The sequence below is a fragment of the Panthera tigris genome, chromosome D3 (assembly GCF_018350195.1).
Source record: "Panthera tigris isolate Pti1 chromosome D3, P.tigris_Pti1_mat1.1, whole genome shotgun sequence".
Classification (NCBI taxonomy): domain Eukaryota; kingdom Metazoa; phylum Chordata; class Mammalia; order Carnivora; family Felidae; genus Panthera; species Panthera tigris.
This window is the reverse complement of record NC_056671.1, coordinates 30187443-30215143: the sequence shown is the minus strand read 5'-3', so window position 1 is coordinate 30215143 and position 27701 is coordinate 30187443. Positions and strand designations below refer to the sequence as shown.

Sequence of the window (27701 nt, the reverse complement as noted above, 5' to 3'; positions counted from 1 at the left end):
CTCTGACAGTCTGTTGTGCTTGCAGAAGCCACAGGGACCTTTTTTAAGTGACAATCAAGTGTCACTTCCTCACAGAGACTTCCCCGGCTTACTGCCCGACCCTCCACTCTTGGCGTTATTTGCGTCATTTCCTGGTCCTGTGAACACTAGCTCTCATATTCGCACAGGTCTATGCCTGCCTGTCTTCTCGGCTACACCATAAGGGATAGCATCCTTTTTTGGCTGCTGTATCTCCTGAATTCAGAAAAGCACCTGGCACATAGTCGGTGTTCAGTAAACAGTTGACTTAATTAGTGCATAAACGGAGTTCCTCTTTTCCATCAAAATGATGAGGCCCTCTCCAGCTTGTCCACTCGTTCTGGCCCGCGTGGGCACCCTAGCGTCCCTGGGGGAGACCTCCCACAGGAGTCGGCGTGGGGTCCAATGGACTGAGGCGGGGTCGGAGAGTGGACGTGGCGCTGAGCACCTCCTTTGTTGTAGGCTAGGTGGCACTGTCTCTGGCTCTCATTGGGGGAGATAGACAGGACCGAGTCTCCCCCAGCCCTAGGTGTACTCATAGAGCCCGGGGACCAGACACGTATTAATCCCGGCTTGCCCACGCTCCAGCGTGACCCCGCCCCTTCCGGTCTCGCTGTTTCTTGGTCCAGTCTTTTTTCCACTCGCGGAGTAATTTCAGTCCCGCCCCCAATACGTCCTTGCTATTGGTTCTCCTTAGATTGACGCCAAGCGACCAGTTCCTCATTGGCTACACGTTCTCCCGCGCCGCCACTACAGCCACCACAACAACCGCCACGTGCTCAACCGTGGGGCCTGCTCATTGGTCCCGAGTTCCGACCCGCCCACTCTCCTATCCCGCCCTCGTCTTCCAGCTTCCTCCTCCTATTGGTTACTGAGCCCAGGGACCCGCCCCCTACTCTGGGCGCACTGCGCTCCCCGACATGGATTGGCCAAAGTCGGGGAGTGAGGCGGGATTGGGAGGCGGGTTAAAGAGCGCGCAGCAGGTTGGGCCACGAGTGTCAAAGAAGGTTCAATGGCGTGGCAGGGACTGGCGGCCGAGTTCCTGCAGGTGCCAGCGGTGACGCGGACCTACACCGCGGCCTGTGTCCTTACCACCGCTGCTGTGGTAAGCTGGCCGGGCGGGTGGGATCGGTTCCCTGGCTGCAGCCCGGGAGGGGTGTAGCCATGGTTACCGCTAGATTCCCCGGGGTCGCACCTGACGCGCCCCTGGTTCCGCAGCAACTGGAGCTCCTCAGCCCCTTCCAGCTCTATTTCAACCCGCACCTCGTGTTCCGGAAGTTTCAGGTGAGGCCACCCGCCCCTTGCACCTGACAGCCGGGCCCTGCCTGCCCCGCGCCTGACCGCCCACCTACCCCCTATCCCCGTAGGTCTGGAGGCTCGTCACCAACTTCCTCTTCTTTGGGCCCCTGGGATTCAGCTTCTTCTTCAACATGCTCTTCGTGTATCCTGCGCCGAGCGGACGTAGGCGTAGGGTGGTGGGCGGCCCGCCAGGCTGGGGAGCGGCCCAGCGGGGCTGGGGGAGGCCCGGAATGGTCAGGAGGAGGGAAACCAAGGCTCCTCCCGGTGGCATTTCCTTTACGGACGCCGCAGGTTTCGCTACTGCCGCATGCTGGAGGAGGGCTCCTTCCGTGGCCGCACGGCCGACTTCGTCTTCATGTTTCTCTTCGGGGGCGTCCTCATGACCGTATCCTTCCCAGGCTCTGAAACCTTAGGCGCTGCGCCTCTGGGTCCAGCCTGTGTAGGCCCTGGGGCCCGACATGAGCGCCTGGGCCCGAGGGGGACAGAGTCGTTCACTCCAGTTTAGGGTGAATCTAGCGTACATCATCTGCTCAGCTCCGGACTACTAGCTCTTCATTGCTGTACGCAAAGTATCACAGGGTGATGTGGAGAGCCAGGTAGGGTGCTTGGGGGCTGAGCCCCGAATGCCAGTAGCCAGAAGAAACTGGGGCAATGAAGGGCAGTGTTTGGAGGCTGGGGCCAGGTGAAGCAAAGCAGATCACGTTGGCCTGAAGGCCAGAGTGTGGCTTTGATTGAAGGGTCCATCACTAGAAGTGAGGAGGGAAGGAAAACTGGGGAGGAGTCCAGGGGTTTAGGCAGTCAGAGGGGTCCTGGGCAGGGTCTCTGAGGCCTGCACGAGAAGAAGGCCTCCCAGCACCTTGACTCTGGCTCAGCTGCTGGGGCTCCTGGGCAGCCTGTTCTTCTTGGGCCAGGCCCTCACTGTCATGCTGGTGTATGTCTGGAGCCGCCGCAACCCCCGAGTGAGGGTCAACTTCTTTGGCCTCCTCACCTTCCAGGCACCATTCCTGCCCTGGGCACTCATGGGTTTCTCACTGCTGCTGGGCAACTCAATCCTTGTCGACCTGCTGGGTGAGCCTGCCTGCGCATCAGCCCCAACCCCCCAGAAACAGGCTGTCTGGTACCTGATGACCTTTGGGAGGGCTCCCAGGCTGGTTGCTGTGCCAGAGCACAGCACCCACCTGGAATGGACCTCTCACCTGTCCTCCCACTCCCACTTCCTGCCCTGCCAGCTCCTCTGTTCTTCTGGCCCCTTGAATAAGCCAGCCAGATACCTGCTTCACATCTTTAGGCCTGATGTACTACTGATGCTTGTGGGGGTCCTGACCAGGGTGGGGTTGGGTAAGTCAAGATTCCAACCTTCGCTCCTGTTCCTCCCATGTTCTCAGCCCATCCCCTCTCCAAGTCTTGCCCACTTCTGGGCCAGGTAAGCCAATCCTTCAGGGTCAACCCTGGCCCCACCCTGGGCTGGCAGTCTGTGCAAGATGTTGTGTACTCGTGTTCTGAGGCCTGAGGTTACTTGGCCTGGCTGGCCTCCAGAGCTGTGCGTGGAGTCAGGGAGCAGGTTGTGCTGGCTCCAGACTCGGGACTGTGGAGGGTGGCCTCAGCAGTCCTTTGCTCTCCTACAGGGATTGCTGTGGGCCACATTTACTACTTCCTAGAGGATGTTTTCCCCAACCAGCCTGGAGGCAAGAGGTTGCTGCTGACCCCCAATTTCCTGTAAGTGCTAGAGATGACAGTTATCCCCCTACACTCCCTCAAGATGGCTCCTGACCCCACTGGGGACCCCTGCTGGCCTCAGCTCAGTGTGGGCCCCTCCCTACAGGAAGCTGCTACTGGATGCCCGAGAGGAGGACCCCAATTACCTGCCCCTCCCGGAGGAGCAGCCAGGACGCCTGCAGCAATGACCCTACCCAGGGCCAGGGCCAGCCCAAGAAGCCCGTTTTCCTGGTCTCTGACAGACCTCCCTCCCACCCCTAACTCCCGCTTTCAGGAGAGCAACCTGTCCTGCAGACTGGGCCTGTGCCCAGGGCCCACCCAAATAAACAGGATGACCTGCACCTCTTCGTCCACAGCACTGGCTCCCTGCCTCAGCTGGCCACACCTTTCCATGCTGCTGGCCCTGATGTAGAGCCACTAAGCCTGGCCTGCCCTCTCAGACCAGAAGGGAGGCCCAGAGTGGGTCAAGAACCTGCCCATAGTTGCCTAGCAGCAGTGAACTAGCAGATGGCACACTCCGGGTTTTCACTCTAGCTTTGCCAGTGCCTTGCTGGAGCCTTGGGCAAATCCCACCTGCACCAGATCTCTGCTCCCTGCCAGGCAGCAAGGGAGCTGGTCAGATCTCACTGGCTGGGGCCAGGACTGGGATGTCCCTGTTGTGCCAAGCCCAGTCTGTAGGGGCTCCTGCCCATGGTGCCCTCAGGCTGATGCCTCACTGTCCCTCATCAGCAACCAAGTGGACCTTTGCCCACTTTCCAGCTGAGCAGTTAATGGACTTGCCCAAGGCTCCATGAGGTCAGGTGCAGAGGAGGGCCAGGACTGGGTCCTCTGCCCTTTCTGCAACCCCAAAGCTTTGAGAAATTTTCACCATAGCAGAGCCTTGCAACGTTCTCTCCCTGATGTTTTTAGCTAAGGACCATGGAAACCTTATCTGATCGCACAGCTCACTTTTCTCTTTGGTAAAGCAGCCATCAGGCAACGTGGCCAACTTTCCTCATCACCCTAGACCAGTCCAAATTACAATTTATTCCTGGATGATTGGCAGCAATAGGGGCTCCTCCAGCCATAGGTCATCATGTTCGTGGGTGACACAAATATTCACCATGGGAGTCTAACCTTAATTTGGTAATGAAATCTTGCGGAGTAGCAGTGTAGCAGCATGGGCTGGCAATGCTCGGAGTGAGGGCTCAGCCCCTGGGCTGCCCTCTAGTTGTAGGGCCTCATGGACCAAGCAAACCCTTTAGCAATGGAGCCCACTTATTTCCAAGGCCAGTGGAGCCTGGGCCTGGAATCCTGCTCTTTGGTCAAGGCCTTCCAGTGAAGCCCAGGTGTCCCCTTGCTGTGGGGCTCCAGCAAGTTCCACTCCTGGATGAAGGGCAGGGGGCTTGAGTACAAACTCCCCGGGAGCCAGGAGCCGTCACGTCCCAGGACATGATCACAGGACCCCAAGTCCAGAGGGCTAGGCGCATCTACCCCTACATCCTGGCAGTCAAGACCTCAATTCCTACTCAGAGCTCTGCCCTTGCCCAGTGTGGGGGTCAAGTTGGGAGCCAGGTGCCATCACACTCCTGCCATGCTGCTGGAGGGCAGAGTAGCCCTGACATGGCAGGGAAGACCTGCCAGCAAGTGAAGGAGGCAGCCCAGTGCTTAGATCTGGGTCCATTACCTTCGTTAAGAATGTAGCTGTGCACCCAAGTCATCAAGCAGCACTCGCTCAGTGAGGAGACCCACATATGCCACCCTCATGGAGCCCACGTCCCTTCTGTAGAGTGAGGACACTTCCACATTAGACAAGAATGCAGAGGGGACACACAGCTCACTGGAGGCGGATCTGAGAAGAGGCCCAGAGCTTGCCTCCTTCTCAACACACAGCACCCACGGCCAGCACTGGGCAGGCATGCTGCTCCATGTGCCTTACTTCTCATAACCGACCTGGGAGAGAGGAGCTGGCCTGGGTGGAGTCACCAGCTGGGGGCAGAGCTGGGCCCCAACCACCTGTTGCACATGCACCGCTGCAAGGTGTGGCAAGAGCGTTGCACGCCCGCTGGAGCCTGAACAGCCAGGCATGGGCCCTTGGGCACCCAAGCTGGTAATGCCCCTGCAGCAACCACAAAAGACGGGGCTGCTGTAAGGGACTCCAGAGAAGCAATGCTCCTGGCCAGGGGTGGCACAATAGCCCAGACGTGCAGAGCCCAAGGATGGCAGGAAAGCCTGTAGCTCCTTCACAAGGCCAAGCAAAGGGGGTGGGGTGGGGCCGTCACTGAAAGGTAAGTGGGCGCCCCTACCCTGAGCCTCATGACCTCACTTGTCATGTCCATCAGCTGGAGGGCCTGAGGAAAAGCAAGACTGTGCTATGGTTGGCCTTGGATAGAAACTTAGCCCCAACCTGCCCACCTGGGACTCTGAGGCAGAGAAGGCTGAGAGGCCTGGCATGCCAGCCTTGGTCCCACACCACCCCAGCCAAGTCCTGCTCCTCGTCCCCTTTCTTATTTTTATGCTACCACCTTGAAAAAATGGAACATGACCTGTTGTCTTTTATTTAAAAAGTGTTGCTAGCCCTGCCTGGGGCTCCTATACAAAAACAAAACATAACCCAAAACGAGGCCTCTTTCTGACCAGAGACTTGGATGGGGACTGGGCTCAACAAATGGAATGTGCCCAGGGGAGGGTGACCAGAAGCCCTCCCCACACCCCATGTTCCTCAGGATGGCCCCGGCCTGCCCCTTTGCCTCCCTCCTTGCCAGAAGATGAAGGAGAGGCGGTCCGATCTTCTCAATGCTCCGTGGGAGCCATGCGCAGACGGGCTGGTTACCAAGCTGGGGCAGTGTTGGCAAGACGCCTCATACGCCTGCAGGAGGAGAGGAGGTGATGACCCGGAGCCAGCTTCCAGCCCAGGGTGGCTGCCCTCCCCTAGGGATCTCTAGCACAGCCAAGGGAGCGGGGACAGAAACAGGATACAAAAGGTGGGATCCCCAGCCCCTCCCTCGGCCAGAGCCTGTTCACTGCTTGACGCCCTGACAATGCCCTCTCTCCTGCCTGCTCATGTCTTGCCTGTCTCCAGGGTTCTAGACACATAGGTCTGGGCTGTGGTCAGATCCAACCTGAGGGCTTAACTTTTGTTCCCTGAAGGAAAACCCACCTGGGGTCTAGATAGATTGGGACTCATCACCCAGGGCCTGCCTCTGGCCATGCAGGTACCTTCTCAGAACCAGGGTCCCTCCCCTGCCTGCAAGACAGTGGCTGTGTGCAGAGCATGCTGCCAGGGGCCTAAAGGGGGAGGGGTACCTTGTGTTCCTGTCCTGGTCTCGGATCTTCTTTTCCATCTCAGCGTCTGTCAGAGTCTCCAGCAGTGGGCACCATTGGTCAGCATCGCCTGTGTTCCGGATGGCAATCTCCACCGTGGGTAGGGGGTTTTCACTGTGGGCCGGGGGTGAGGAATGGGGGTTGTGACTGTTAGTTCACAGAGCAGCAACCAGAAAGGCCCCCAGAGACCAGTGTCCACCCCCCTGCCAGAACACCGGAGCCAGAGCATAGCAAGGAAGGCCCAAGCCTTTCCTGCTTCCTCTTCTGTCTCCTCCCTGCTGGGCCATTTCATGCCCAGCTCCTCAGAACAAGAGTGGTGTGGTCAACACCCACCATCCGAACCTCAAGGCAGAATCACTGGAGACGCCAGGTCCCCCATAACAATAGCTTCTGTTCAAAGCATGCTCAAACAGGCCCTTTGCTGTCGCCTAGGTGTGTCTGGTTGTAAAGGAGTGGGGGTTCCCTGCAGAGGTGGTTCTGTATGACAGTATTGCTGGGAAGGTAGGGGAGGGCAGTCTGCCCCGCTCAGTGCCCGGGGCTTGGATCCACCGGCCTTGATGCCTCATCAATGAAGGCCACTGGGCCAGCCTGCTCCTGAATATTCCATACATTTGCCCCTCAGTGCACTTTACTGACCCAACTAAATCCAGATAGCTGGGCCTGGAACCCTTGTCCCCTGACCACTACACTCCATGGCCCCTCAGTGACCACCCCAAAGGCCACCTATGCACCTATGCGCCCTCTTGCCAAGGACACACAGCAGTAGGGGTGAGGGAGATACACGCAGAAGCACAAGAGAAGGGAGGACACAGCTGAGGTGCTGCCTCTCTGGGCCTTGATTTCCAAGCCTGTGTGACAGGAGGCTGAAGAGGCAAGGATGCTTCAGAGCTGACCGCTCAAACTCCTGGCCCAGGAGATAAGTCTCAGACTGTGGCCCTAACAGTGAATCTCTTCCACCCCCTTCCCCTTCCTCACCAGGCCCTTTCTCTCTCCTCCAGCCGGGCAGCCTGCACCTGTCTCTTGAGGCCCAGCACCCCCAGAAGGCTGGCCCTGCTCCACTGCAGCCCTATCAAGTGTCTGCCCACCTCAGCCTGGAGCCCTGCACAGCACAGTTCCCTCTGAGAAGACTGAAGGCAGGCAGGGCCCAGGGGAGGCAGGGTAGGACACTGACAGAATAAAAGTGGATGGACCCCTGATCTGTGGCCTTGCTTCTGGTACCTCATTTGGAAAATAGGAACAATTACAGGGCTGTGAGAGCTCTTCAGAGGATTACTATTATTTAAAACAGCCAACATATGTCCACTGAGGGGGCTCCCTAGGTGCCAGGAGCCTTGTCACGCAGTCTCCCTGGAACTTGTGCCCAAGGTTGTGTGAGTGGCCAGCTAGAGAGGGATGTCCACCCAGGCCTGACAAGAGGCTGTGCCCCTCACACTGCCAGCTGGCACACAGCAGCTGAGGGCTTGTTCTGGCTTCCCTTGTGTGCTAGTGTCCTCATCCTGATTCTCAAGGACCGGGAGCAGACAGGGCCCAGCCTGGTGCATGCACTAAGGCTGTCACCACAACCCAGAACTGCCCCTGGCTCCCCTGCAGAAGCAGGGCTCACTTCTTCCTGCTGAGCTAGGTCCCCAAAGCCCAAGCTTGTGCTGGTGACTCAGAGGCTAGTGACAAGAGCAGCACCAGCCCCCACCCGTGGTACCCTGGGGCCAACCCTCCTCAGCAGCTCCTGAGAGCTCTTCTCCAGCCAGTGTGGTGGTTTGGCAATCCTGAACCACCCAGCCACAGACCCAAACATCATTCCTCACCTCAAGGGCTCCCAGCCACCTTCCTTGGGAGGGCAGACATGAAAGGCGCCAAGCCCACGCTGAGGGAAGCAAAACATGTTTTCCTCTTAATTTAAACAAGGGCTTGTGAGTAGGTCCTGGAGGCCCCTTTGTTTACCTTCCCTTGGCTCTGGGAAGATTCCACTCCAGTGGGTTTGTCCTAAAATAAGAACTGCTCAATCCAACCATGTAAGAATGGGCCGAGAGCCAGCAGGGCTCTCGGGTTTGGGACAAACACACAGGCAGGGGTCACCTTGCCTCCCCCTCCTTTGACGGGATTCTGCATCATGGACTTCAAGGCTCCCTGTGATCCCAGATGTTCCTACCACCCTGCAGAGTCCAGGTGGGGACACAGAGCCTAGGCAGGGGAGGGCTGTGGCGGAGATGTCCGAGGGCCCAGGGCCGTAGCTTGTAGGGTATCTCAGTATGGGCTCACTTTTATGCCCTCACATGATACAAAATGCCAGCCAAGAACCACTGCTCTACCCACTTTACAAATGAGAAGGACAGAGCCTTCAAGGGAAATGACCTACCCGCCCATGGCCACTCCACTGGGAGGAGGGGGAGAGAGAACTCAACAGCACCCTCCTCTTTATGGCCAACTGGCTTTTGACAAGGGTACCAAAGTCCATACAATGGGGAAAGACCAGTCTTTCCAACAAATGGGCACTGGGACAAGATGACCTTGGATTAGGCAGAGGTTCTGTAGGTATCATATTAAAAAGCACAGGCAAGGGGTGCCTGGCTGGCTCAGTTGGGACAGCATAGGACTCTTGATGTCAGGGTTGTTGAGTTCGAGCCCTACCCTGGGTGTAGAGATGACTTAAAAATAAAATCTTAAAAAAAAATTTTTTTTTTAAAAGCACGGGCAACCGAAGAAAAAATAAAGTGGACTACACCAAAATTTAAAGCTTCTGTGCTTCAAGGGACACTGTCATGAAAGTGAAAAGACAGGCTACAACGTGGTAGAAAGTATTTGTAGACTGTACCTCTGATAAGGAACTTGTACCTACAATATGTAAAGAACACTTACAACTCAATAATAAAAATACAAACAGCCCAATTAAAAACTGAGGGACCTGAGCAGCTATTTTTCTAAAGATGATATACAAATGCCCAATGGCACCTGAGAAGATGCTTCATCATCATTTGTCAGTGGGGAAATGCAAATCACGACCACAATGAGATGCCACTCCCTCCCCCTCCCCCACTAGGATGGCGAGAATCAAAAAGTCAGGTTAACAGGGGTGCCTGGGTGGTTCAGTCGGTTAAGCGTCCAACTTCAGCTCAGGTCATGATCTCATGCTTCATGGGTTTGAGCCCCACATCAGGCTCTGTGCTGACAGCTCTGCTTTGGATTCTGTGTCTCCCTCTCTCTGCCCCTCCCCTGCTTGCGTGCGCACGCTCTCTCTCTCTCAAAAGTAAATAAACACTTAAAAAAATTAAAAAAAAAAAAAGGTAACAAATGTTGGCGAGGATGTGGAGAAACGAGAAAGAAGCCTGACTCTACTGGTGCAAAAGTAAAATGGTAGGCTGCTTTGGAAAGCAGTCTGGCAGGAACTCAAAATGCTACACACAGCTACCACGTGATCCAGCAATTCCTCTCCTACGATCTACCTAAGAGAACCGAAAATGGATGTTTAAACAAACACTTGGGACATGAATGCTCACAGCAGTGCCACTCTCCACCGCCCAGAAGTGTCAACCACCCGACTGTCTGTCAACCGATGACTGGGTAAACACAATATGGCACATGTGTATGACGGCACTGTACTCCGCCATAAACAGGAATGAAGCTCCCATACAGGCTGCCACACAGAAATAATGATACTAAGAAATGAGCCACAAAAGAGCATGTATTACATGATTCGATTTATACAGAGTATCCACAACAGGCAAGTTGATAGCAAGTAGATTAGTAGTTGCCCAGGGCTGGGAGACTTGAGGGGCACAGCAGCAGCTGCTAAAGGGTGTGAGGCTTCCTTTGGGGTGATGGAAATGTTGTAAAATTGTGATGGTGTGATGGCACCACTCTGTGGATGCTGAAAACCAAGGAACGGCACACTCTAGATGGGTGAACTGTACAGTATTTGCATTATAGCTCAATGCAGCTGTTATAAAAACAGACAAGCAAGCAAGCAAACCCTGCTGCCGTCAAGAGGGCAGAGTTCCAGGAGTAACCTCTGTGGCTCATGGTCAACCAGTCCAAAATGACCCTGGTGTCTCCCAACCCTGATATGTGCCAGTGACACTGTCTCCCTGTCCCCCACCTATCCCAGCCACCAGGCTCTCTGACCCTCTGCCCATCTCCAGCTTCCTCCCAGTCAGCACCCTGCCCGGCCACCTCACCCCAGGTTCTATGCCTCCTACCCGCGGCTCCCCTCCTCGCGCCTGCAGCCTCCAGTGCACTCTGCTAGATGTTTCTTCTCTGTGTCCCCAGCCTCAGGCACAGGGCTGGCCTGCAGGAGGTGCCAGTAAGTCTACTGATGCAACTTTCCAACCAGGTAGCAGCTCACAGGTTTGGGTCAATGTCTGACACTCCCACATGTTTTGCTCAGCCCAGGTCCTTCCCCTGGCAGAGCTCTGTCCCCCTCCTGTCACTCACTGTCACTCTGGGTCAGCTCTGTCCTCTAGAAGCTTGGGGCCCCCAATCTGTTTGTCACATGCGTGTCCCCCCAGGCTTGCCCACGTCAGGCCTGCCCGTCCCACTGCTGAAAGGAAGCAGCCTGCCTTCACTCCCCTGACTAGTTTGTGGGCATTCTGCCCCCACCCCCACCCCCCACAAATGTCCTGTGACCAGCAGCACGCCCTGCTCCACCATGGACACAACACCACCATCACCAAGCACTGCAGCCAGACACTGGGCTAGGTCTGGTGAGGGGGAGACAGACAGGACTGGCCTGCAGGGATTCAGAGCATCTACAACATGGGATGACAGAGGTCCAAAATTTAAAGTCCCTTTTAAGGAGTCATGTGACTCAGCAGGTGTCAAGTCTTGTGTGCAGTAGAGATCAGGTGGGGGCCCCTGGTCTGGCTCTCCATGGACCAAGTGGCCCCTGGCCGTGGGGACATGGCAGCCCACTCTACCTCCCCCAGGCAGCAACCCAGAGAGAAGGGCTGACACTGGTCTCCCCAGGGAGAGTTAAGAGAGCTCCCAAGGGATGGTGTGGTGCTATGGTAAGAATGTGGGTCAGGGTCAGGAGACATAAGTTCCAATCCCCTTCCCTGCTTGCCTTAGAAGGCCATAGTTCTGTCCCCTGAATGATGGAGTCCACAATAAGCCAGCCTCTGACCCTAACCTCCCCTTCCGGTCTTGCAAGCTCTATCCACAGCATCCAGCTGCCCAGACCACACACAGCACACACAATGGGCCAGACCTAGCCTGAGGAGCTCAAGAGGCTTGGTCAGCTGGGAAAACACAAGCAGCTGTCCCGATGCAAAAGAGGCACTGGGCTGCCTCCCAGATCCCAGGCAGGCTGTGCCCCTCCAACCTGGCTGGCCTGGGCTGCTGTGGAGGGGATGTGTGCCCACCCTGGTCCCCAGTAAGCCGCCCTGCCTTCAATCCCAAGGACATGAAACCTGCACACTCAGCACTACAGACTGCAGCAGGATAGAGGTCTGTGATGCTCCCTGTCCACCAAACGGAATTCATTAACTGGCTCCTGAGATGAGGTGGAGGGGATCTGCTATAAGTCCTGATCTGCCACCACCAGAGTTCCCAGGGGGTACAGCCTGAAGCTTGACAAGAGTTTTAGGATGACACTCGGGTCACCCAGGGGTCAGAGCAGGAGGGATGCTGCCACATGGCCAACACCCTCAGGGTCCTGCAGCAGGAATACTCCCTACTCCACACACACCATCTGCCAGTCAGAACATGGATTCAGGCTCAACCAGCATCTGAGGGCTCAGGTACCTGGGGTACTCACTCTCATGACCTGTACAACATCACCACTTCCCACCTCCAGGAGCATTCCAGGGAGCGGGGCCACCCCAGGCAGGTCTTCAGACCTGTCGGCCTTGGCTCAAGTACAGCATGAATGGACGTGCATGGCCACACCTCCAGCAGGGCTCTCAAGGACCCAGACACTACATCACAGCTCACTGACACCTCCTCCCAGGGCCTGGGCTCTGTCTGTGAAGCAGGACTACCCGGTTGGTAGGGCCACTGGGAGGTTCCGGGAAGGTGACATATGTGACATCTCAGACCAGATGCCTGGAGCGGGCGGTGCTTGGATCCCCACAGAACCCAGTGGTTTCCCAGGGCCGGGACCTCAAGCCCTGAGGGTGTACGGTCATTCCTTCTCTCTTGCTCAGATTTACAGGAAGCAGCAAGAAAGCAGTCTCCTGGGATTTCTGGGAAAACCAGTTGAGACACAAACATACTCACGAGCTCCATTAACTGTCCTATCTTTGCAAAAAGACCTTCGTACTTGCTCCTCATGTGCCATTTTAAGCTGCGGTCCTTGAGTAACGATCGCCAAATGTAGACGATGACAGTTTGATGACCGGAATAAATCCGAACATCCTGTTTTGATGCAGGGATACTCAGCGCCACCCCCAGACTGTACTTTCCCAAGAGGAAAAGGAGCACAGGGAACAGGGCCAGTTATGGTGGAACAGTCCTGAGGCGGGCAAGCTCTACTATCAGTTCACGTCCACCGCCCCCCACCTCCTACTAGGCCCACACTTTGCACTGTGGGGCCACCACCAATAGGAAAGCCATGTCTGCCTCTCTGGGAGCCCCTGTACCCTGGTCCACCCACAGGATACCGGTCTGGAATGTTCTGTTTATACTCCCACCTTCACAGGCAGCCTGGATGTGGCTCTTTATCTTCTGCGGCACCCTATACAGGGGTCCAGTCCAAATGGGTGCTCACCAACAAGTCTCTGACTGGCAAGATGCAACAGTAAAAAAGAAAACTGCTGGAGGTCTCCTGACTCTTACAAGCTGGGGAGGGCTGTTTGGAGCAGCTCTTGTTTGAGACAGAAGGCAAGTCCATCAGATGACAAACCCTGGGGTGGGTGACCCAACCCTGAGAGAGGGAAAAGTCTGGGAGAATACAGAGGTGGCGGCAGGGTGGAGGTGTGGAGGGGCTTTCGGCAACAGAGGATGGTCCCAGGCAGGGGGTGGGGGTGCTGGAGGACGGAGGGGGCAGATAAACCACCTCCTCAGAGTCACCCCCACCATGATAAGGGTGGGGAGTCCTACCACTGAGACACAGGAGGAGGGAGGAACAAGACAACAAGTTGCCACTGAGCTGGCTGCGGCTGCCCATGGCCAGACCGTTTTTCTGGGCTCCAGACAGACCCGAAGGCATAACCACACACAGGGAGACGTCTTTTCCCCAAAACAGGTTTACAAAGGAGGGCGGGGCTTGTCTGGGATCCTACCTGAAGGCATAGGTCTTCTGATGCCAGCTCAGCTGTCCCCGAATGCTGTACGCGATGGTGGTGACAAACTCCCCGCCCAGCCCCAGCTCTGAGCACAGCTTCAGGGCAAATTTCTCTGGTGAGTTCTCCTTCTCTGACATGTCCCACTCAAACTGGTCCACCAGCGAAATGTTTCCCACATGGATATTCAGCTGGGACAAGAACCAAAGAACACAAGTTAAAGGAGTCAGAACCGTACCCTACCTGGAGAGGCCTCAAGGAGATGAGACAGCCTACTAGGGAGCCACCAGGCCGGGCTGGACCCTGCCCACAACTTACTAGCTGAGAACTGGGGCTGGCCTTGTCCTTCTGGCCACAGGTCCCCATCCAGAAATTGGAGATGACACCACGCACCTCCTGGGTGGCCTCCTGCCACAAGGGGCTCTGGCTCAAGGCCTGGCACAGCTACCCATCTCACATTAGATGCACACTCCACCTGAATAGCCCACAAGGTGCAGGCAAAGCCTGGGTGGGCAGCAGAGGCCCACAGCCAACTCTGCCCACCACGCACCCAGCAGATATCCTGCTGACATGTAAACTACAGCCAGAAGAGGGTCCAGGCCCCGCCTGTGCAGCACCCAGACCAAGACAGAACCTAGCCTGTGCCCCAGGGCTCCCCACTTACACCTGCACTCAGAATCACCATCTTTACTCCTCACCCCACAGATGAGCAGGCCTGCTCTGAAACTGGGCATCACTGAGACACACAGGAAGGACTCTTGAGGGTCTGGCTGTGTCCTGGGGCACTGTATCCACGAGACTCCTCCTACTGGGACCACCCCTCACTGCTCTCTAGGTGAGCAGTACTGCTCATTCTACTGCTCAGTAGTACTCCAGGCCACAGTACTGCTCATTCACCCTACTGTCCCTGAGTGCTCAGCTCTTCAAGACAAAAATCAGGGTGGCCACTGCTCAGGGCTCACAGCCACTGGGGCCTTTCCACTGCCTTCAAAGAAGCATGGGACCCTACTCCCTGTCCCCATTCATGAAGCTCTGCACCTTTGGACCCTGTATACCACCTTCCACTCACTGCCAATGAGCCTGGGTCCTTTCCCATTTCTGTGTTCTGCTCACGCTGGGCAATGAATGATGGTTTACAGAATGGAGCTGGAAGAGCTGTCCCTTCCCCTCACAGGAAACGAATGCCCACTGAGCCCCAAGGGCACGCTAGGACCAGAAAGACATGATGCAGCAGTCAGCCCACAGAAAAACATCAAAAAGAAACAAACAGGACCAACAGGTGTAGCCATCCATACCCAGGCCCGGCAAACCCTGCCCCAGGTGCCATACCTGGCATGCCTGGTGCCATATCTTAGCCACCGTGTGGACTGGGTTGCCTGTCCCCTGCCAACTGGTCATTAATGCTTGCGTCTATTAAAAAAAATACAGATTGTGTGCTTATCACGGAGAGGCACAGGGAATGCAATGGTGGGTATGACAGACAAAAAACCATCTTCGTGGAGGATGTTCCAGCTGGGGAGAGACACCTAAGCAAGTTAAATATGTGAATGCATGGTATATGTCATACGTCACCAAGTCCTAAGAAGAAAATGAAGGGAGGAAGAGAAAGTACAGAGGTGGCCACGTTAGCCAGGAGGCCCAAGAAGGCCTCCCGGGGAGGCAGCATTTTAGGAAGAACTGCATGGGCAGAGAGAGAAGGCCATGTGGCTCCTCGGAGAGAAGGGTCCTGAGCAAAGTTGGGCCTGAGGCCGTCCTAAGGCCTCCAGCTTCCAGAGAGGGATCTGGAAGCCCTGTTTGGAGCACAGAAGAGACACTGGCTGCCACTGGGACCCTTACTGGAGGTAGCCATCTAGCTGTAGGGATGGTGGGGTGGTGAGGACAGGAGTGGCTGGACCCTGAGGAGGTGCAGAGATGAGACAGGGCCAGGACTCCTGAGTAGGCATGCAGCACAGGGGCCAGGCTCCCCAGCCGCAACCCGTATCACCACACACACCTTCACAGAAGTCTGCCAGCCCCATAGAGCCTGACAGCTAGACTTAGGAGAAGCACTGAGTCCTCCCCAAACCCCTGAAGCTGAAGAGAGTCAACCCAGGCCAGGTGCCCCTGTAAAGGCAGCCAGATCTGAGCTATAGTCCCAGAGACCCCAAGAACATCTATTAAGTGGCCACTCCATGCTAAGGCACAGCTCTGTGAAGACAGACACTCCTCAGATGCCATCATGGCAAAGATTCCTGTCCTCCACCGTGTCCCAGGAGCCATACAAGGAAGAATATCCTCAAAGAAGTACCCAACTCTCCTTGAGTCCTCTTGACCAAAACCTTGGGTGTGACCTTCAGTTTCCTCACTTACAAGATGGGTGCTGTCCCCTAGGTCACAATGCCCATGAGGGCTCTGGCCTGATAAACACACCACTGTCCCACGGCAGCAAAGCTTCCCTGGGCCAGCCGTGTCAGACTTCGGTGCCAGCGAGACCTCACGCCAGAACCGGGCAGGGAACCCAACCTGGGGGTGGTCTCCCAAAGCCTACCTACCAGCTGACACCGTCCCACAGTGGGGATTACAGATGGGATGGAGGGCTTAAAGGGGCCAACAGCTGACAAGTGTCTAGTCACCAAGAAAGCCTCTGGTCAGGAGAGATGGTGGCAACCCCAGACAGGTTTTCAACTGCCTGACCACTTTCTTTATGGCTGCTCAGAAGCCCTGTCAGAATGGAATGGAATGGAATGGAATGGAATGGAATGGAATGGAATGGAAAGGAAAGGAAAGGAAAGGAAAGGAAAGGAAAGGAAAGGAAAGGAAAAAGGAAAGGAAAAAGGAAAGGAAAAAGGAAAGGAAAGGAAAGGAAAGGAAAGGAAAGGAAGGAAGAAAGAAAGAAAGAAAGAAAGAAAGAAAGAAAGAAAGAAAGAAAGAAAGAAAGAAAAAAAAAAAAAGAAAGAAAGAAAAAGAAAAATTCTGAGAAAAATGTCAGGGATGCTAACTGGTCAGTCTCATGAGGACCCTGCCTGTGGCCAACCCCATCCATTTGGAAGCATGTTGGTGGGTGTGGCTAACCCCATAAGGCCACATCCCCACCACAGTTAACAGGACAAAGACACAGCACAGAGCAGAGTTCTCAGGGCCATCCTTTAGAGGGGACAGGCTATGCATGAGAAAGCAGGTAAGGCTCCCATTGCCCTCCATTTCTCTCCTATGAAGTTCCCCTTCTTTCTCAATTATGCCTTTTATCTTTTTTTGTTTTTTAATGTTTATTTTTGAGAGAGAGAGAGAGAGAGAGAGAGAGCGAGCATAGGCATGCAAGCAGGGAAGGGGCAGAGCACAGGGGGCAGGTGGACAGAGGATCTGAAATGGGCTCCAAGCTGACAGCATCGAGCCCTATGCAGGGCTAGAACTCACAAACACCAAGATCATGACCTGAGCTGAAGTCAGACATTCAGCTGACTGAGCCACCCAGATGCCCCATGCCCTTTTCCTGTTAGTTGGCCATAATATGAAACTAAAATGGGTTAAGAAAAACAGATTTGTATTTCTCTCAAAAGAAATTAACTAGTGGGGCACCTGGCTGGCTCAGTCAGTACAGCATGAGACTCTTGATCTTCAGGTCACAAGTTCAAGCTCCACGGAACAAAGGAAGGAAGGAAGGAAAAGGAAGGGAGGAAGGCAGGAAGGGAGGAAGGAAGGAAGGAAGGAAGGAAGGAAGGAACGAACGAACGAAATTAACTAGTAAGGAGACTGAATGAATAAACAAAATCTTCCCCACAAAGAAAAGTCCTGGACCCGATGGCTTCACTGGTGAATTCTACCAAGCACCAAGAGAAGAACTAACACCAATCCTTTTCGAACTCTGCCAAAAAACTGAAGAGGAGGGAACACTTCATAATTTACCGCCCTGGTATCTAAGCCAAATACTACAAAAAAAGGAAAACTATAGATCAATATTCCTTATGAACACTGATGTAAAAATCTTCAAAACACTAGCAAACTGAATTCAGTGGCATATTAAAAGAATTATATACCATGACCAAGTGGGATTTATTTTAGCAATGCAAAGATAGTTCAATACAAAAATTTATCAATGTAATAAACCATATTAACAGATTGAAAAACAAAAATCACATCATCATCTCAACGCAGAAAAAGCATTTGGCAAAATTCAACATTCTTTTGTGATAAAAACAGTCAACAACGACAAAAAGAAAGAAACTACTTCAACCTAATAAATCCATATATAAAAAACTAACAGTGAACATTATACTCAATAGTGAAAGCTGAAACATTTTCCTCTAAAATCAGGAACTAGCCAAGGATGCCTGCTCTTGCCACTTCTATTCAACACAGTACTGGAATTTCTAGCCAGAGGAATTAGGTAAGAAAAAGAAATAAAAGGTATCCAAATTGGAAAAGAAAAAGTAAAGTTATCTCTACTCACAGATGATATAACCTTATACATAGAAAACCCTGAAGATTACACAAAAAAACTGTTAGAACGAATAAGTTCAGCAGAGCAGCAAGATACAAAGTCAACACACAATCAGCTGCGTTTCCATACACAATAAAAAATGTGAAAAAAAATTTAAGAAAACAATTTCATTTGGGGCGCCTGGGTGGTGCAGTCGGTTAAGCGTCTGGCCCTTGATCTTGGCCTAGGTCATGATCTCATGGTTCCTGAGTTCAAGCCCCAAATTGGGCTCTGCACTGACAGTGCGGAGCCTACTTGGGATTCTGTCTCTCCTTCTCCCCGCCCCTCCCCGGCTTGTGCATGTGTGCACATGCTCTCTCTCTCTCTCAAAAAAAACCAAGATAAATAAACAAAATAATTTTTAAGGGGCGCCTGGGTGGCTCAGTCGGTTCAGCATCTGACTTCAGCTCAGGTCATGATCTCACGGTTCATGAGTTCAAGCCCTGCATCGGGCTCTGTGCTGACAGCTCAGGGCCTGGAGCCTGCTTTGGATGCTGTGTCTCCCTCTCTCTCTGCTCCTCCCCTGCTCACACTCCGTCTCTCTCTCAAAAATAAATAAAGATTAAAAAAAATTTTTTTTAATTTTTTAAAAATTTAATTTATAATAGCATTAAAAAGAATAAAATACTTACAAATTAACCAAAGAGGTGAAAAATTTGTACAATGAAAACTATAAAACACTGCTCAAAGAAATTAAAGAAATAATACTACAAAATATTATTATTATTATATTGTATTATTATTATTATGTAGTATTACCTTTTTAAGTTTGTTTATTTATTTTGAGAGAAGAGAGAGAGTGACAGCACGGGGGAGGGGCAGAGAGAGAGGGAAAGAGAGAGAGGGAAAGAGAGATAGAATCCCAAGCAGGCTCTGTCTACACTGTTAGCATGAAGCCCAAGATGTGGCTCAAACTCACCAACTATGAGATCATGACTGAGCCGAAATCAAGAGTCAGACACTTAACTGACTGAGCCACCCAGGTGCCCCAAGACTAAGTATAATTTAGATGCCAAGACTATCCAAAAAAATTTACAAATTCATTGTAATCCTTATCAAAATCTCAACAATGTTTCTTGCAGAAACAGAATAAAAATCTATCCTAAACTTAAATAGAATCTGAACAGTCAAAACAATCTTGAAAGGGGTGCCTGGGTGGCTCAGCCGGTTAAGTGTCTGACTTGACTCAGGTCATGATCTCATGGTTCGTGGGTTCGAACCATTTCAGAACTTTTTGCAAAGCTACAGTAATCAACACAGTGTGGTACTGACATAAAAAGACATATAGACCAATAGAATAGAAAGCTCAGAAATAAACTCAAAAATACAGGCATATAATTTTCAACAAGGGTGCTAAGACCATTCAATGTAGAAAGGATAGTCCTTTCCACAGATGGTGCTAGAAAACAGGCTATCCACACACACAGAAGAATGAAGTTGGACCCTTGCCTAACTCAAAATGGATGAAAGACCCAAATATAAGAGATAAAACTATAAAACTATTAAAACAGGAAAAAAGCTTCATGCCATTGGATTTGGCAATGAGTTCTTAGATAGGAGACCAAGGGCACAAATGAAAAGACAAAGCAGACTTTATCAAAATGAAAACTTTTATGCAGCAAAGGACGCTATCAAATGAGTAAAAACGCAAAGAATGGGAGAAAATATTTGCAAATCACCTGTATAATAAGGGATTGATAACTAGAATATACAAAGAACTCATAAAACTCAACAACAAAAGAACAAAAAATCTGACTGAAAAAAGGCAAAGAACTTGAACACACATTTCTCCAAAGATCTACAACTGACCAACAGGCACCTGAAAGATACTAATCAACGTCACTAATCAACAGGGAAATGCAAATCAAACCCACAATGAGATACCACTTCACACCAAGCAGGCTCTGAGGCAGGCAGGCCTGGGCCCAAATCTCAGCACTCACTTCTCAGCTGGGCAGTTGGGGGCAGGTGACCTCACCTCTCCATGTGGCAACCTCTTCACCTGTAACACAACAGGCAAGGCAGCATCTCCCCCCAGCCCTGAGGCAGGTTACTACATGGTATGAGGTGTGCTTGGCCCAGCCAGTCCACAGGAAGAGTGTGGCACCACTGTTCCTCTCACTATGGGCTTCCCTGCTCTGCCTGGCAGCTGGCATAATCTCCTCTGGAGCACCACCTGGGCTCTGTTCAATGCCTGGTGGTGCCCTGGAGACATGCAGAATATGAGACCTTCCTCCAAGAAATCAGCCCATACTTTTCCTGGGGTAAAGAGCCACGAGCTACCCAAAAGATGGTTTTCCAGAAGTCTGATACCACAGCATGGACCCGAAAGACAGGCTTTGACTAAGGCCTCAGTGTACTCTCAGCACCCTATGGCCCACCCAGGAGCTGCCTACCTTAATGATGACACGCTGGTCTGACTGGTCCTCCAAGATGCTGTCTGTGGGGTAGGACTCTATCTGCTGCCTGATGGCAGAGGCGATGGCTGGCACAAATGTCAGAGGGTTCAAATCCAGGTCATCACAGAGGATTTCTGAAAACATCTCAGGAGTCATCAGCTTCTCTGAAATCAGGAGAAGGACAGGAATTGCTAACTGATTGCAGGACCTGACCTCACCATGTTTGGCCCCAACCTCCCATCCCCTTCCTCCTCTGCTAGACCTCCCTGACAAAGTTGAGGATGAAGAGAATGACAACTGAGGGTGGCCCTCCCCAACATGGGGTTGCAGGAGGAAGCACAGGATGAGCACCACCCCCTCCTGGCCCTCATCCACACACACATCCTCTGACACCTTGATCTGGAACTTCTAGACACCAAAACTAAGAGGAAATGGATTTCTGTTGTTTAAGCCATCCAGTCTGGTACTTTGTTATGGAAGCCCGAGAAAAATAACAGCTTCCTTCCAGATAAATCACTTTAAAGTCAGTGTCCCACGGGCACACAACCATCTGCCACTTCCTCACCAATAAAAAAATCCCTCAGAGATATTAGGCTGCTCTGTGGCTTTTCACAGACCCTTCCTCTGTTTCTGACTCTCCAGGCAACACACACATAACAGACATGCAGGTGTGTAATGGACCCTGCCTCCTGGAAATGTAGCCACAGCAGGTGTGAACTTGTAGGGACCATCTGCAACTGGCCAGATTACAAGAAGGTCCCATGTGGTCAAATGTTTTCTCTCTGTTCTGCCCTGTTGTTGTAACCCAAACTCTAATGACCATGCACCACTTCTGGGATGAGCCAGACAAGGCAGTGGCCAAGGATGAATCACTTCATTAGCACATAGCATGATTTTGTCATCAAGAACCAGGTCTGCTCAACAACTGACCCCATATTTCCTCACTGGCCCAGAAGGGCTAGAGACCAGCCATCCTAACAATACCATCAGGACAGACCCAGAACACTCAACCAGCCTATGATCAATAACTCATACAGCAAGCCAAGTATAATTTTGGAGAGCGCAGCATGAAGCTGAAGTGTCCTATGAAGCACCCTACGAGTACACTGTGCAAAGCATTTTCTTATATTAAACTTTTTATTTTGAGAGAACTGTGGATTAATATGCAGCCTTGATTACTGTAGCTATATATGAAGACAAGATTGGGGAGGGTGATTCCTCCTTTGTCCTTCTTTTTCAAAATTGCTTTAGTTATTCTAGTTCCTTTGCCTTTCTATATAAATGTTATTTTTTAAAATATTTTTTAAGTTTATTTTGAGAGCGAGAGCACAAGTAGGGCAGGGGCAGGGAAGGAGAGAGAATCCCAAGCAGGCTCTGCACTGTCCATGCAGAACCAGATGTGGGGTTGAATGCACCAACTGAGAGATCAGGACCTGAGCCAAAATCAAGAGTCTGATGCTTAACTGACTAAGGCACCCAGGTGCCCCTCCATATAAATTTTAGGTAATTTTGTCTATATGTACAAAAAGCCTTGCTGAAATATTCACAGGAATTGCATTAAACTTGTATATCAATTGACATCTTGAGTATTCTAATCCATGAACATGGTATTGAGATCTTTAATTACTTTTATTGGTATTTTGTAGTTTTGGGCATATAAGTCCTGAACATGTTTGTCAGATTTACACCAAAGTATTCCTTTTCTTATTGAGTGATTGTAAATGGTAATGTATTTCTGAATGTCCATATGTTCACCAACAGTACATAGAAATACAATTGATTTTTGCATGTTTATCTTGTATCCTGTGACCCTGCTGAACTCTTAGTGCTAGCAGGGTTTTTTGTAGATCTCTTGAGATTTTCTATGCAGACAGTCATGTCATCTACAAATAGGGACAGTTTAATTTCTTTCTGATCTGTATGTTTTTTATTTAATTTTCTTGCCCTACTGCTCTGGCTAATATTTCCAACACTAAGCTGAACAAGAGTGATAAGAGCAGGTATCTTTGCCTTATCATAGGCAGAAAACATTCAGTCTCTCACCATTAAATAAATGTTAGACATAGGATATTTTTCAGATGCTCTTTATTAAGTTGAAGCAGTTTCCCTCGATTCCCATTTTTCTTGAGTTTTTAACCAAGAATAAATGTTTTAAGTGCTTTTTTTTTTTTTTTTTTTTTTAATTAGGTAGGCTCTCTACCCAATGCGGCACTTGAACTCACAACCCTGACATCAAGAGCTGTATTCTCTAGGGGCACCTGGGTGGCTAAGTCAGTTAAGCGTCCAACTTCAGCTCAGGTCATGATCTTACGGTTCGTGAGTTCAAGCCCCACATCGGGCTTTCTGCGGACAGCTCAGAGCCTGGAGCCTGCTTCAGATTCTGTGTCTCCCTGTCTCTCTGTTCCTCCCCTGCTCACACTCTCTCAAAAGCAAATAAAGATTAAAAAAAAAAAATTAAAAAACAAACAAAAAAGAGTTGTATGCTCTAATGACTGAGCCAGCCAGGTGCCTCTGTTAAATGCTTTTTCTGCATCAACTGATATCTGTCTTGTCTTCTTTAGTCTGTTAATATAGTGGATTACATTGATCAATCTTCAAATATTGAACTAGATATCCATCCCTGGAATAACAAACCCCACTTGGGTCGTGGTGTATAATTCTTTTTATATCTAGTTCTGTTTGCTAACGTTTTATTAAGGACTTTTGTGTCTATAATCATTTGGGATATTGGTCTATAGTTTACTTTTTCTGTACTGTCTTTAGTTTTGAGATCAAGGTAATTCTAGCTTTGTAAAATGTTACTGGGAAGTGTTCCCTCTTGTATTTTCTGGAGAAGACTGCAAGAGAATTTATATTAATTCTTTTTTTTTTTTTTAATTTTTTTTTAACGTTTATTTATTTTTGAGACAGAGAGAGACAGAGCATGAATGGGGGAGGGTCAGAGAGAGGGAGACACAGAATCCGAAATAGGCTCCAGGCTCCAAGCTGTCAGCACAGAGCCCGACGCGGGGCTTGAACTCACGGACCGTGAGATCATGACCTGAGCCGAAGTCGGCCGCTCAACCGACTGAGCCACCCAGGCGCCCCAATATACTAATTCTTTTTTAAATGTTTGGTAAAATTCTCCAGAGACACCACCTGTGCCTGGAGATTTCCTTTTGGGGAGGTTTTAAACTATGAATCATATTTCTCAGTAGTGATAGGACAACTCAAACTATCTATTTGATATTGAGTGAATTGTGGTAGCTTGTTTTTTACAAGAAATTGATCCACTTTGTCTAAATTCTCAAATTTATGTGGGTAGAGCTTTTGTAATACTCCCTTTCAATATCTGCAGGGTCTGTAGTGATAGCCCATTTCGTTACTGAATTTGATCATTTTTGTTTGTCTTTTGTTGTCAATCTTGCTAGGTTTATCAATTTTACTGATCTTTCTTTTTTACTTTTAAGTAATCTCTACACCCAACATGGAGCTCAAATCCACAACCCTGATATCAAGAGTCACATGCTCCACCAACTAAGCCAGCCAGGCACCCCCTTACTGATCTTTTCAAAGTATCAGCTGTGTTTTCATTAATTTTCTCCATCATTTTCTAGTTTCAATTTCACTGACTTCTGCTCTATTATGTCCTGCCTTCTGCTTGGCTTCATTTTGCTTTTTTTCTCAATTCTTGAGGTGGGAGCTTAGATTACAGACTTGAGACTTTTCTACTTTTCTAATATAAACACTGATGCTACAAATTACCCTACTTTACAAATTGATACTACAAACTGCACTACTTTAACTATATCTTAAAATTTTTGGTATGTGATACTTTCATTCAGGTCCATGTATATATATTTTCACCAATTCAAGTGAAGTACAGAAAGCTGACTTCTCAAACATAGTAAGATATTTCCTCTGCATACATTTAAAACCACATCAGACAGCATTATCAGGTTTGCTTCAACTGCTGAGCATAATTTAGAAAACTTAAAAGGAGAAAGAAAGCTTATTGTATTTACCCATATAGTTTTGTTTATCATATTCTTTCTTCCTGATGTTCCAAAGTTTCTTCTTTTATCATCTCCCTTCTTTTAGGTTAGGTCTACAGGTGACAGTATTCCATCATCTGAGGATTTCCCCTTCATTTCTGAAGGATATTTTTACTGGGTGTAAGATTCGAGATTGGCAGTTCTTTTTTTTCAGTGCTTGAAAAACCATGTGCCATGTCCTCCAGCCTCCATGGTTTCGGATGAGAAATCAGCAGTTATTCCAGGTCTTTCTCTAGAAGTCAGGTGTTATTTTTCTCAGCTCTCAAGATCTTTTGTGTTAGTTTTGGGAAGTTTAACTAGGATTCATCTTGGCATGGACTTCTTTGGGTTTATACTGCTGAGATCCACTCAGCTTCTTGCATCTGTCATTTGGGGTTTTTAAGCATCCAAAGTGAACATGTGGATATATATCTCTAGAACCTGCTTCCTGTAGCCATGCCCTGTAGTGTTAACCAGCAGGGCCCTGATCACCCTTGGCCTGTGTGCAGGAGCAGATTCCACCCCTTTTCCTGATGCAGTTCCTGGCCCTGCTCTGGGATTCCCTTGCCCCCATTGGGGCCAAGCTGGCATCGATGTGTCCTTGTTCAGCAGCTCGTTCTTCCTGGAGAATTTTAACACAGCCCAAGGAGGCTAGCTATTGAGACAAATGATGCTATAATTCACCAGCAACTCAGATAAACTCTCTTTCATGTCCTTCTAAGATAACCTTGAACTCACTGTTAACTGATACCTACCAAAAGCTGGTTGGAGACAAATCCTGGTTATGAAGAATGTCCTGGTTCTGAAGGACATGTAGTTCGTTCATGCTGCTCAACATTTTTAGGACCCTTTGTGATAAAGAGTCTCACACTCACCTTTAAGGTTACTTGAAATTTCAAAGTAAATTAGGTAGGACTATGAAAATCACCAGCAATTTTGAACATGTGCTTTTAACTACCATGCCAGGGGTGTGGCTTCCTAACCACCAGTTAAGAATCACAGCCCGTAAAGTTTATTTATTTTGAGAGAGAGAGAGAGAGAGAGAGAGAGAGAGAGAGAAAGAGAGCACCCACAAGCATGGGAGGGACAGAGAGAGAGGGAGAGAGAGAATCTCAAGCTGGTTCCACACTGTCAGCGTGGAGCCCAATGTGGGGCTCAAATGCATGAACCCATGAGATCATGACCTGAGCCAAAATCAAGAGCTGGATGCTTAACCAACTGAGCCACCCAGGCACCCCAAGAATCACATAAATACCACTAAGGAAGAGTTCACAGAACAAAATTATTTTGGTTCTCCAAGTGTCTGGACCAAATTACACTTACTGGGATATGGAATGTTATGTAAGGTCTCCTTTGGGGAACAGCTTGGAGAAGCTCATGGCAGAGTTCCTGGACAGATGCAGGTCTTCACTGCATTATACTGTGTCCACTTCTTGAGGGTCAGGGGGAAAGCTTCTCTCTAATTCAAATGCTATGTGTGATTATGCTGCTTCTGAGCCACCAGTGGCTGCTCACCTTGACCACGCTGAGAACTGCAGAACTGATCATCCTGTCTCTGCCTGGTTCTAAAGGGCCGAGCATCATGCCCTCCCCTAGCAACGTATGCCCACTGAACTGTGAGTATGAACCAGAGCACTCACTTCATTTTGTATCTTCTTGTTCCATTTTCCCCTTCACCCAATTCTTCCTAACCACACCTTTTGCATTTGCTTTATTCTTTTGTACCAAGAGTTCTCATGTAAGATGCCTTACTCCTTCTGGAATAGGGTGGAAGTTTAAATAAATAGTTGGGGCTTTTTATGTGTTATTGAAAGGCAAGTAACAAGGTAATACACATGAGTCAATCTGAACAACTAAATTCCTATGTTATGATCTATGGCCAGGTTCTGTGCCAAATGCCTTAAGAAAAGCAGCAATAAAAAACAAGATCCCTGACCTAAGGGGTTGAAATGGAGAGAGAGAGAGAGAGAGAGAGAGAGAGAGGAATTAACTATAACACAGGCCTGCTGAGATTAAGCACAGAGTGGTATAATAGGGGATGTACAGCACTGGCCATGGCCTGGCACTCATGAGCTGTCCTGTGCCCGAGTTGGGAGTATCACCACCACACCTGCCCTATCTACACTCAATACAACCTCCTGGAAACCCCTCACCACATCTCCCTTTGGCCACATCCTCTCTCGCCAGCTAACCTGTCAACCCTGGAGGACAGACACTCGGCTCTCAGGCCTCATTCCCAGGGCTCGGCAGAGGCCCTTGGACTCAGGCCTGGCACACCAAGTGCCAGGAGATGACCAAAGGAAGTAGCCTAATCCTTCCAGAAAGCTTAAGGCAACCACGTATCAACAACCACACACGTTCCTCCCTGAGGAAATCCCCTGTGGGAGAAACAAGCTGTAAGTCGTTATGTTTTCTGCCATGGAAACATCTAATAGCAGAAGGAGTTCTAGTAAACTAAGGCACCACAACTCAACAGAAAATTGTGCACCAATTATGAAAACCAAGGAAAACAGGAAGACACTTACAAGTGAAGAAAAACTGTATTTGCACTACAATTACAACTCTGTTAAATACATCTGCATGTGGAAGTGACTGGCAAAAAAACTATTAGGAGCAGTGAGGTTCTGGGAATTCTAAACTTTTCTTCACTTAAAAATGATACTCTTTGGGGTGTTGTTATTTGGTTTTGGTCTGAATATAAATAATGTGTTGTAAAAAGCCTGAAAGATTCAAGAAAACAAAAAAGAAACAATAAACACTCATACAGTCCTCTTTCCTAGATGGGATAAGAACTAAGTGTTATGGTGAACGTCTCCTGTGCTTTCTCTGGTTCATTTGCAGAGTCACGCTCGGACTCTGGGAACCAGGGAAGAGCAACCATCTGACCTGGGACTTACAGAGCGAGGACAAAAAGAGGAAGAGCAGAGAGTGAGGGCAGACCTCATGGGGATGACAAGGGACAAGCCTGCACACGCGGTACCGTGAGAGGCCAGAGGGGTGGGCAGGGCTGAAGGGTGGTGTGCAGGCGGTCAGGCAGCAGAACTGGTCTGAGCAGCATCAAGGTCATTATCGAGCTCTGTGGACCGACAGCCTGCATCACGGCTGACCCCTGACCCCCCAATCTCACTGGGGGAGGGAGGAACCTGAGGTTCACGGGCTCAGCCCACAGGAAACGGTGGCAGAAGCAGGATTTGAACCTAGAGTCCAGGATCCAGCACAGCAGGCAACAGGCAAGAAAAAGGTCTGTTCACACAGCAGCTGGGCCTGGGCCATGCAGAGCCCAGCT

At 50.4% G+C, this 27701-nt stretch overlaps 2 protein-coding genes across 5 annotated transcripts in view; one reads left to right on the top strand and one right to left on the bottom strand.

The window, feature by feature from the left end:
• Positions 1-908: 908 nt before the first annotated feature.
• On the top strand, positions 909-8216 carry DERL3 (derlin 3). 2 transcript variants are annotated; one of them, XM_015541561.2, is made up of 7 exons: positions 909-1123; positions 1237-1302; positions 1386-1459; positions 1609-1702; positions 2190-2385; positions 2943-3033; positions 7335-8216. In XM_015541561.2, the coding sequence occupies exons 1-7, from the start codon at positions 1031-1033 to the stop codon at positions 7456-7458; spliced, it is 738 nt and encodes a 245-aa protein (XP_015397047.1). In that variant the 5' UTR covers positions 909-1030; the 3' UTR covers positions 7459-8216. The 2 variants fall into 2 exon arrangements, with proteins under 2 accessions (XP_015397047.1, XP_007091150.1); XM_007091088.3 differs by lacking the exon at positions 7335-8216 and adding an exon at positions 3140-3374 and having other exon boundaries at positions 916-1123.
• The window catches only part of SMARCB1 (SWI/SNF related, matrix associated, actin dependent regulator of chromatin, subfamily b, member 1), a 34230-nt gene continuing 12067 nt past the window's right edge, over positions 5539-27701 (bottom strand). For all 3 annotated transcript variants that reach the window (XM_042963001.1, XM_042963002.1, XM_042963003.1), the window contains exons 6-9: positions 20400-20566; positions 13548-13738; positions 6319-6450; positions 5539-5881 (exon numbers count right to left, since the gene is read on the bottom strand). In XM_042963001.1, the coding sequence (XP_042818935.1) occupies positions 5842-5881; positions 6319-6450; positions 13548-13738; positions 20400-20566 (530 nt within the window). In that variant the 3' untranslated portion in view covers positions 5539-5841. The remainder of the gene's footprint in view (positions 5882-6318; positions 6451-13547; positions 13739-20399; positions 20567-27701) is intronic.